Here is an 11,650-nt window from a genome sequence, read left to right as displayed (position 1 = left end):
ATCAGTTGTTTTCGTTTCAAGTAATCTTACATTCAATTTCTAAATCATTTTTACAAGTCTAGTTGTCCAATTTGAAAAGCAGAAGACACACGCACGAATAATATGAAAACAAAAAAAACGTATAAAAATTAAACTCAGATAATAAATATACAGGCACCACAGAGAATTCTTGCAAATTCGATGTCGCAATATTGTCATAAAACCTTTTTGTACGTAACAAAAAAAATAAAAGTAATGCTATTTTGTCACAAAATTCACAAAGTCGCAATGACAAGTCATAAAAAAATTATAAAAATAGCAAAATACAAATAAATAAAATGGACAGTGTGAAACTCCGGCAATGCTACCCAAGATTCCGAGGATTGGTTAGTATTGGAAGATGTGGTAGGTTAAGTAATTGCTCACGACTTCCACCAATAATTGGTCACCGACAGCAACGTTTGCCCGATAACTACAATACTGAAAGAATGAAAGATACGCTGACTATTCTCGTCTCTTAAATCCAATTGGATTACTAATTTGAGGTTTCAACTTTGAATACCAAGTTGGATAAAGTGATATTAGTTTTTCTGCTCAGTATGAACCTGAAGTCAGAATATGGTGACAGGCTCGTCCCTATCAAATGGGATGGAGTACTCCAAAGAAAAGTGGGTGCTATAGTTCCGCCCCTGCCTATTCTTACGGGTATAAGAGGTGTGATTGTATGTGTATTATAGTCTATATGATAAATCCGAATATCTGATCACTTCTTACAGAGAAGCGATTTCTAAGTCGCAGAAGTCTGTGCCGTTCTATCATCAACGCGACCGAGCTGGTCGACAGCGTGGCAGCAGACATGTACGCTGACCAATGCCGGTGGCAGAGGACTGTTTTAGGACACACGGTACGGAGAACCAGCAATCATCATCATCATTATTCAGCCGGGACTCGTCCCCTACTGGGCATAGGCCTTCTCATTGAGCGCCACAGGGACCGGTTCTGGGCCGCCCTCATCCATCGGACTCCGGTGACCCTCACCAGATCGTCGGTCCATCTCGCGGTGGGCCTGCCTACGCTGCGTCTCCCGGTTCGTGGTCACCACTCCAGAACTTTTCTGCCCCAGCGGCCATCAGATCAACGAGCTATGTGAATGTAAAACCAGCAATGCGTTATAAATATTCGCGTAAACTTTTTTGCGAGTGTGCTATTACCATTAGCGGCTACCACCAGGGCCGAGCGATTGTGTAGGGTCCATTGGTTTTACGACTTAGTGTTAAGTCAGAGAGGACCAACGTAAACTGCCACACTGTACATTAGCCTAAGCGTTATGATACGCTTACGCTTTTATGCTAAAAGGGTTAGGTGCAGTGAAGCCACTTTGCCGAGTTAATACAAAAAAAGGTAGACGTAACGGGGGCTACGGGTCTGTTCTTATAAATAATAATATAATAATACCTATTGGACATGTATTGTATAGTGCTCACTATTGAGCACGAGTCTTCTTTACTCTGAGGGTTTAGGCCTTAGTCCACCGCGCTGGTGTAATGCGGTTGGCAGACTTCACATACCCACGAAATTATTTTTGAAGGATTCTCAGATATGTAGGTTTCATCACGATGTTTTTTACCATTATGAGCAATAGCCCAGATAGGAATGGAATGTCCACAAGTTAAAAACCGAAGGCCCACATCTTTGAGTTTTCGAAGTTACGAGCAGAGGCGGCTCGTGAAATTATTTGATTGGGGTTCACAAAAAATAATTGAAAAACTAGAGCTTACTATTTATTTTATTTGTATATCTTATCTTTTCACACTGTTTAATAAAAAATATACTGTATTGTTCCATTTTAACACAAAATATCGCGCACAAACTATTTTTCAATACTAATTTGAAAAAAACTGCGAATTAACTGACGAAGTCGACGAGCTTGCTTGAAGTTGTTTGTATACATAAGAACGACAACTGTGCATAAGTAGCATATCCCCTCGCGCACGGCTCGGCTGGCTGAACGACAACTGAGTGACGCGCGAGCGGCGCTCCAGATTACGCTAATTTCTCATACGATATCTTTTGTTTCACGCGTCAGCCCGAGTCTATCTCTCTTTCGCACTCATTGAATACAGTACTAAGAGTCGTACTAAACTTCGTTTCATAGGAGCACAATCGCTGGCGCTCCACTCGTTACAAATTGACGCTACATGTATCTATATAGGTAATATAATAGACTTTTATAGGCATAGTAAAATATAAAGAATGTAATGTAAGGATCTTATGTATTATAAATATATATAAATTATTAAATTAGCTAAGTATGTAATTTTCGTGGGAGTGCACTGCACCAGCGCTCTTTCGGATGAGCCGCCTCTGGTTACGAGTATATTGTTTATTAAATATCGTTAATTTTATCAGTTCTTTCTGAATATTAATTATTTTATTACATACTATTTATCTTAGTTCACAGTGACCGGATCATCATGTCCGGAGGAAGCTGGGAGCGGCACTGTCGTCAGCGTCATCAGGACTTGGATACGGACACATGAAGAGGCTCAGGTGAGTTGTTTACATTACATTGAAAGTGATAGGCTATGAGAAGTGCCACAATGCTCAGAAATTATACCTTACAATTGCATTAAAACCGCAACCTGACAATGCTTTACTAAATAAGGATCGTTCAATAATCACATGAGGCTCGAAAGCGGGGAGCAGTTTGGAAATAAAATCACGAAATATCACAAGTTTATGGTAATGAGATATCACCTATATTTATTTCTCGTTGATCGCGCGATTTAATCTAAAATTTTCAATATACTTGTATCAAAAAAAAAATACACGTTATTTTAGGTGGGGGGGGATTTAGTCTAAATAATAATATCAGCCCTGTATTATATACTTGCCTACTGCTGAACACGGGCCTCCTCTACTACTGAGAGGGACTAGGCCTTAGTCCACAACGCTCGCCTAGTTTGGAAGACTTCACACATCCTCGAAATTCCTATAGAGAACTTCTCAGGTATGCAGGTTTCCTCACGATGTTTTCCTTCATCGCTAAAGCAAGCGATAATTAACAAAGAATACACACATAATTTTTTTAGAAAAATCAGAGGTGTGTGCCCTTGGGATTTGAACCTGCGGACATTCGTCTTGGCAGTCCGTTCCACAACCAACTAGGCTATCGCCGATTTTTTTATTTAGTCTAAAACCTCACCACATATCACGTGGGAGAAGGTTGTTAAAAAGTCACTCAAAACATCACGTTATTAATGAACGACCCCATAGACCAGAAATAGACTATGCCAATTTGACTATTAGTCACCATCTTCCACTCTAACTATAGACGGTAAAACATGACGCGATAGTTTTTTGTTGAAACTGTATAGTAACAAAGAGTATAAACCAAACAATAACAACCAATGTGAGATATATTAGTACTGGCATTATGCCGTTTAATAAAAATATATTTATACTTCTCTTTGGTCGTTGTCACTTGCTGTTCGCAATAAATCTACTCATATTATTTCAATCCTGAGTTATTTCTCTCATAATCCATCATTTTTCGACTAAAATGATTTTCTTGAATCCAAAGAAATATCAGCTCAAGACGTTTTCCATTTCATGCAACAAGCAAAACCTTTACCAAAAAACCTAGCGTACTGATATAGAAGTAATAAAAAATTCTCCACTCCCACCGCCTTATTTCGGTCGGTTTGGGGTTCCGTGATGATATCAGAAACTATTTTGGTATCGGTATAACTGCTACTTTGAAGTTAGTAGATTTAGTTAGAGATTATTAAGATTATAATTATTTTTACTTGATGATTATCCTTCGTCATAATAATGTCATTCTTTATTAAAATAGCCCACTGCAATATTGTTGTAGTGTTGATAAGGGACTTAAATATCATAATATACAGTATCTTAGATTATTTTTCTAAATTATAGGTATGGGAAAATATTCCGAAGTGACCAAACTCAAATATTTTTTAACCATTGTAACATATTATGTTAAAATAGCTTTTGTTCTCGGTTCGGCAAGCTTGTAAAGTTTTTATGGAATAAAAGATTCGTTCTATATTTTTTCGGGATAAAAATTTGCTTTTGTCCTTTCTAACTTCTCAAATTATTTCCATAGCAAATTTCATCAAAATCGGTTCAGTGATACAGACGTAAAGGAGTTACATACAGACAGAGTCTCGCATTTATATTATAAGTAGATTAAATACCAGCTATCATTCTAATATGCACAATAAATGATCTCTTGAAAATGATACGACTTATGGAGTCAAACAGTTTCTAAATACAGTTTAAATTCTACACTTTCCTTTTGACGTTGCGTTACTAAATGAAACCACATACTTGTGTACTTGAAATAATACTTAACAATAAGTTATTTGAGCTGTAGATGTAAAATAAAAAAAAAGTATTGAACAAAATTAATTTAAATAAAAAGTAATTTTAATTTAACGCGCCCTAATGCCATTACTACTATTCTAAGAGAATTAATCGCAGCGGCAACATCATACTTTCAGTCAGAAATACTCATGCACATGCCATATTCACATTAAACTACAAAATGATATCATATCATAATCAGAAAACCAACACCAGGATTTTTGCTGAAAATATTCGTTATTAATAGATTGTTTTTGGCACAATGTCAGCAAAGGTAATACGAGTATGTGGTTTCATTTAGTAACGCAATGTCAAAATGACTCTGTATATACTGTATATATTTCAATACACGGAACCCCGCAGCTAAGCGCGATCGTCTTGCTCTTACCCGTTTTTTTATATCTCAATACTCTGACGTGACTGGCCCACTTGGCTAATGTATGGGAGAAATTTTTATAACGCACTAAAAGCCTTAGCTTTCCCAGATTCCCAAATGCTCCGAATAAAGTTTCCGCGTGGAGTAGTGTTACGTGTAATGTGGAATGTGTTTTTTTATATAGTTAAATGATTATTGAAGTTGTAGATGTTTCACATTTCACATTTGCAATAAAGACTTTTTTTTCTATAACAAGTAAACTAGCCTTATCAGTAAACCGATCTCACCAAAAATATATGTATATATTATATACCGATATATATTTTACTTTTATTTATTAAGTAGGTATACCTTAAGACAGGGATGGCATATCTTTAATAGTTAACGTGTCATTATTTATAATAAAAAAATATGGCCTGAAACGTGCCATCCCGGACCGGTTTTGCCCTTTTTAGAGACTTTTTTATGACCTAACTATGTTCTTTTCGGGACTTGGCAAAGTGGCTTCGCTCAGTTAACCGAAATGAAGCCCAAAGAAAAATACATATTATACATTGTTTGGCATATTATTCGCGTGTCCGAATTATTTTGTCACGTGCTACTACTAGCACGCCTGCGGTCGGTTGGCCATCCCTACCATACAATATTTAGTAGCTTGAATGAAATTTTAATGACCGTCGACTTTAAATCTTTACAATTAGAATAGAGTTGGTTGCTATTTTCGGCTTCTCAACCACTATCATGCCATTATAATGTAATACATTCGAAATAAATATTATAATGTTTACAAATTATTCGACATAGCATTTCGTTCCGTAATTCAAAAGGCTCTCCGATAAAATTTTCACTGATGTTTCAAAACAGCGCGCATTCATGGAATTTGCAATTCGAATATAGTTAAAAAGCAGCGCGACATGTTATAATATAATTAAAAAGTCACTTTTGCCAAAAACCTTTGACACAACATAGCGCATAGTAACCTGTTTCAAATTATGCTAGACAACATACAATGTGAAATGGGTTTCTTTTCCACAAGAACTACAGCACGTGCCGTCTCAACAACTTTCCCCTTCAGTTAATCTGCTAACTGTACAATGTTTAAACATAATTAAGCCGGTATCGGATAAATTAAACAATGGTATTACGTTAAGCGTTAATAGCAATATTATGTTAACTAATGACTCATCAGGTTGCCGTTTACCTTAATGATATTCTCCATTAGCCTCCATATCGTTTTGAGGAAGTCGATAAGGGTTAAGGGATAAAATTAAAAGGGCTGTTACTGTATTTTACAGTGTGAAAGGAGGAAATTTCTTGCTTGATGGATTGCGCTGTGTCTATTTATAGTCGTGGCAGTAGCAACAACAACCAGAACCTTGAATTAAAAAGTAATCGTTATGTTCTTCGTTATCTACCTTTCTTCAAGAGCTGGGCCTAAAAATTCTTCTGTAATTAAGGTAATAGGACAAGATTATAGTGCAGTCAATTTCTTTAATTCTCCGCGAGTAATAGAAAGCAACTGCTCACTCAATTATGATTGACCGTGTCTGAAATTGTAGGTTCTGATGACAGATTCGGGATCCTGTAGCAGTTACTGATTGATATGAGATGGTTTCAAGAAGTTTTAGTCAGTAAGCCGCCGTAAATAGTTGAAACTGACGCTAAATTAATAATTATTAATTGAAACAGGTGATGCTGGCCAGTTTGCTGGTGGTGGTGGGGCTGTGGTGGTTGGTTCGCACGGTGCTCACTTTGATCATCAACCTGGTGTGTCCTCTGCTTGTGGTGTTGGTGGCAGTGGTGAGTATAAACTATAAGGACATACAGTTTATTTTCCTGTTGTCGATTGCATGATGAAAAATAGAAAGAATTGATATCAGGTAGACAGTGTCCGAAGTTCTTGGTTAGGGGGATATTTCGGGAGTCAAGTAAGTATTCTCTCATCAGTCAACACTTTATCGTACTCTACTTACATCAAGTGCATGGGGTCACTTTGTTTGCTAATATCCTTGTATATTTAGTACTAAAGCACACATCGCATTTAAGTTTTGTCTTCATAAGGAAATAGAACACATACTTTGGTAGAAATGTTTTAAAACATCCTAGTTATGTTTTATAATAAACCTTTTAACCAGAATAGGTAAGAGCTGTTTCAAAGGACACAGTTCTCGACTTCATCACGTATTGCGCGTACCAATCTAGTTAAAAGCTCGTCAGCTCGTGTAAAAATTATATTATGCGTACGCTCTAATATTTATCATAGTGTTTTTCCCTAGTGGTATGCGTTGTAACTATATCTGTAATAGTCGAGGCCCGTTTCCACCAGTGGGAAGTAGGTAATGCAGGGCTGGCATAATTTTTGTGGATGTGGATATATGCGGGTATATCTCTCTGTAGTTCATATCTTAAACTGAATTTGAAAAGAGCAACAACAAAGTATCTTGCTCGTTCTTCTCTGAGACAAAGGTGTGAAGCGCGTGAAGAGTTACTGTGAGAGAAAAGCGGTGAGAGCTGCTTTCCAAACTGGTGGTAGAGTTAATATTGACGGAGTCTAAATAATGTATAACATTTTATAGGTTCAAATAAATTATTTCATTTAAATAACCTTAGGGATCCAGCTCTGTGATAGCTCGAAGATTTCGTTCCAGGTGGCTCAAAGCTGGATCGTAAGACCGGTGATCCTAATAAAACCCAGTCATCTCTGAGGGTTTTTTTAACTAATAATAATCGTACCGTCCCCACGAAAGCAACAAAAAAATCAACAAATCGTTCAAATACCATACTGTTGGTAGATCTCTCATATGGGAGAGTCCGTCTGGGTAGGTACCACCGCAATGTCTATTTCTGCCGATAAGCGGCAGTGTGTAGTTACTGTTGTGTTCCGGTTTGAAGGACATTTTAGCCAGTGTGACTACTGGACATAGTGAGACTTAACATTTCATGTCTCAGAATGGCAAGCGCAGTGGAGTGCCAAACAGTGCTATGTGATTCGGGGTGTTGGATGACGTTTCGGCTGTTTATGTGTCGTCTTGCTTACCATCAGACGAACGGCATGCTCGGCTCGTCATTCATAGCAATAAAAAAAAAATAGACTCCGCTCCGTCCTAAAATTCCTAAACGTTTAAAAAGCAATAAGGTTAAAAGCTAAAAGCATTCACAAAGGCTTTTTCGGCAGGTGTGTGTTCCACAACTGAGGACTCCGTTGCTGGGCCAGAATTATCCGGCGATGGCTGCTCTGCTTAGAAACATTTTGTTAAAGATGGCGGATAATATTAAGGCGTGATTGAAACTAGAAATTACTGTGATGCTGATGGATGTACACATGACAATAAAAAAGTAAAATATTTTTTATCGTTTTAATATTTAGGATATATATATTTTTTTCCTCAATAAGGACATAACTAATTTAATAATTACTTACATAAATTAAAATGTTTTCAAACAACCTAAAATTTTACATACTGATATAGCATTTATGTGTGGTGATAAAAACTTACTGGCGTTGGGGTTATCAAGCAAAATTTTGCGGTTACTGTCATTTCTTTTATCAAATTCCACGGAAATATTTATTAGATATCAAGTTAAGAAGTACAATATTTTTTTTTACATTATAGTTCGCTTTTTACCCAAAAGACTGCCTTTTGGTGTATCTCAACACAGCAGTCGTACGTTAACACTATGACACCATCGAGACAGTCAAAAAATATTATCTAAAACGCTCGTTTTACAGTATAAAACATTATATTCGAAATAATTAGGGAATACAATTTTAGATTTTTTTTGACTACGTGCAACCAGAGAGAATAAAAGAATAGTAGTGACATAACTTCTCTTCTGCCATTCTGCCTGCACAGCCGAATATTTACGGAAACGCCCGATATCATTGGCTAAAATAGCGGCGCATAAAAAATAATTATAAAAGCTATCCAGTCACTTGCACGAGTAAATCTCACGTCAGTGACGTATTATGTGTGAGGATAAGGGCGACGTTCGTCATAAAAGATCATTGCTACCTGGAATTTAATTCGCCGGCGCTGCGTCACCTTTACAATCGTCCGGCCGTTACCGAGCCGCTCGTAAACCCTGCACGTCCAGGGCTACCACCAGGTTATGACAATGGAATTATCTGGCTGGTAGGTTTTTCGTATCCGAGGAGCTGTGGGGGTATATACCAATGCAATGTTTATTTCTGTCGCCAAGCAGCAGTGTTCATGCACTGTTCTGTTTGAAGGATATTGTAGTTAGCGTAATGCGTCGTGTGGAAACCTTTACAGTTGAGAAGGTCTCTATAGGAATTATGGAGGTGTGTGAAGTCCACTATTCGCACTAGGTGAGCGCGGTGGACTAAGACCTAATCTAGAAGTAGAGGAAGCCTGTGTCCAGCAGTGAGAAGGATATAATACAGGGCTGATAGTATTATATTTATTATTTATACATTTAGGTAAAAAAGGGTGTAAATAAACAAATAAATATATTGGTACAATAATTTGCTAAAGTAAGTTTAACTACTTTTAACCACTGCCTGATTCTACCAATGAAGTTTATTTCATCTGTTCTGGTCTACTAACTGATTCTATCACGGAATTAAAAAAAAAGCCGTGAAAAGGCGCGGCGTTGCGTTTTGTACGCCTCATATTGTTGGCCTAAGTCCAGAACCCTCTCAAATTACTTTTGCTTTCCTAAAATATATTCGCAATACATCCGTAATGTTAGTAGGTACGCTGCTGGTTGAAAGATATATTTTATATCCGCCCGAATTGCGGCCAGCGTGCACAAGGTGTTAAAACCCGCTATAGTTGCTCACGTTAGTGTGTCGCGTTCTGGGATCAGCCTGTGTATATATGGGTCCAACAGGCCGGCATAATTGTTGCGAGCGCTAAGGGGTAATCATCTCTTGTCAGTCGATATTCTATTGGACTCCTTTTCATTTTCTGTGTAGTGGGGGTACTTTGCTGTGGCCGTATAAAAAAATAAGTATATAATTCACGTCTTTTTGAACTATAAAACTATAAAAAATACATCATGTAGGAGACACAGTCTGTCTCTGATTAAAAGTAATATAGATGTATCTAAATTAATTATTCATTAAAAATATGGACAGAAATGGGATCGAAAGCTGTTATTAAAGAAATCATATTTATAAGAATGATAATATTTCGAAGTAAAATAATATAGACAGTAGTTAAGGTGTCAGTTAGCACTTTGAAAGAAAAATAAGCACTATTATCTTTATATTTTTTTTAGATTATTTAGTTGATTATTTATCATTTAAAGTAGCATTTTACATTCGACAATTTACACACATATTTTGATTAATGTAGCGATGGAAGATTACAGAAGTGCCAAGTTCCTATAGCACCTACTCAATTTCCGTAAAATATGCAAACAAATATTTTAAGGAGTCTGCTCACTACACGGTTTCATACTTTGACCGTGCTAGGAACCTGAAAAGAAACATTATTTATATTGAAGAGTACTGACTATGTCCACTAGACCGCTCCGTCACCGGCCAACACCGTCGCGTGCCATGAACGGACCGTCAAAAATTGGTGGGAATATTTTGTCTGTGTCGCTACGCTCCGTGCATGGCATGTAACGATACTATGGTCACTAAAACCGTTACGCATGGGTATAATACGATGTTGATACGTTCTAGTGGCCATAATAGTCCGTGTCTTGTTTCTTCCCGTTCCTAATACGTTCATAGTACGGTCATAGTATGATCTGGTTAGGTGTACAGACTCCTTTATGTACGTAACGTACGAAGTTTGTAAAACACGTCAAAATTTCATAACGTCCCGCGGGATTATCCTGACGAAGATGAATTCCGGAGTCCCGAGGGCGCTGTAGCAAAACAATCGCACGAAAAACTAATGTTTCCGTTCGTGGCAGCCCTGGGGAACAGTTTCACCGCCGGCAGACGATGACAGATGCGCGCGTTACGGCTATGGGTTTTTGACGGTCTTGTGAGTAGGGCTGTCACGTTTAGTGCGTGGAGTAATGATTTTTACGTTAGGTGTTGGGTTTTTGTTTGTAATGATGAAGGTGGATCAGTGTGGGTTGGGATGTGAATAGTTTCTGGTAGGATCTTGTATAGCGAGCATGAGAAACAAATTACTTCGATTGTCGATTTTACTTTTTGCCACACAAGAATACTCTAAGTGGAACTTAACTTAATAGATAGGCTTTAATAAAAAAAAGTACAATTGATGTGAAACAAGCGGGTTGCAACTACTTATGTCATTTTAAATGGCCATATAATGTTGCTAATACAAGTGTATGCAGAAAAAAACCACAACAAAAAGTCTGATACTGTGACCTTTATTTTAACCGCATTAGCCAAAGCTTTAATAATTCTAAATTAATTTACATAAAAAAATAATCTATTGATAGGAATATTATGTATATTTGTTACGCACTCATATTTCAAATAGTATGGCGTTTATCTGCTCTACCCGACTCTATTTATTTTGGGAATGGTCAGATATAATGAGTTGAAAGTTAGCAGGGAGTTCATACTCGTATTTTCAAAATAATAAGGGAAAAGAATATAATGAAGACTTTCTAGGGCGTATAGGCCTGTGTGTTCCAGACAGGTATATTTGGAGAAACTGGAAGCCTGCGTTGCGGGCTATGCCGCGCGCCAGTTACAACTCTTTAAAAGACTCACCTCTATTTTTTTTATAAGAAGTGCACGCGAAGGTGACCCCGCTGCACCTGATGGCAAGTGGAGTGGGGTCCAATAGAATCGATTGACAAGAGATGATTACCCCTCGGCAGTCAACTCAGTATGCCGGCCTGTTGGAACCAGATATACACAAGCTGATTCGGGAACCTGATCTATCTTACGTTTGTTGGCCCGAAAAGTGTATACAAACACAGAAAGAGTCACCTCTGACGTGTACG

At 37.5% G+C, this 11,650-nt stretch overlaps 1 protein-coding gene across 1 annotated transcript; it reads left to right on the top strand.

Moving 5' to 3' along the window:
- Window positions 1–226: 226 nt before the first annotated feature.
- LOC119190614 lies at window positions 227–8,090 on the top strand. Its single transcript, XM_037442877.1, has 5 exons — window positions 227–365; window positions 756–883; window positions 2,434–2,529; window positions 6,434–6,544; window positions 7,920–8,090. Exons 1-5 carry the CDS (start codon window positions 341–343, stop codon window positions 8,025–8,027), a joined length of 468 nt encoding a protein of 155 aa, XP_037298774.1. The 5' UTR covers window positions 227–340; the 3' UTR covers window positions 8,028–8,090.
- The last annotated feature ends 3,560 nt before the right edge of the window (window positions 8,091–11,650 follow it).

This window comes from Manduca sexta, chromosome 25 (assembly GCF_014839805.1).
Source record: "Manduca sexta isolate Smith_Timp_Sample1 chromosome 25, JHU_Msex_v1.0, whole genome shotgun sequence".
NCBI lineage: Eukaryota > Metazoa > Arthropoda > Insecta > Lepidoptera > Sphingidae > Manduca > Manduca sexta.
The sequence above is the reverse complement of the archived record's forward strand: the minus strand, read 5'-3'. Positions and strand labels throughout refer to the sequence as shown.

What these genes read in the sequence shown, in the direction of transcription:
- LOC119190614 (XM_037442877.1), top strand. Translation starts at nt 341, where the DNA reads ATGCTACCCAAGATTCCGAGGATTG. An exon ending in GGACTGTTTTAGGACACACG is followed by an intron (nt 884 to 2,433) that starts GTACGGAGAACC and finishes TATTTATCTTAG; the next exon opens with TTCACAGTGACCGGATCATC. An exon ending in GGACACATGAAGAGGCTCAG is followed by an intron (nt 2,530 to 6,433) that starts GTGAGTTGTTTA and finishes TAATTGAAACAG; the next exon opens with GTGATGCTGGCCAGTTTGCT.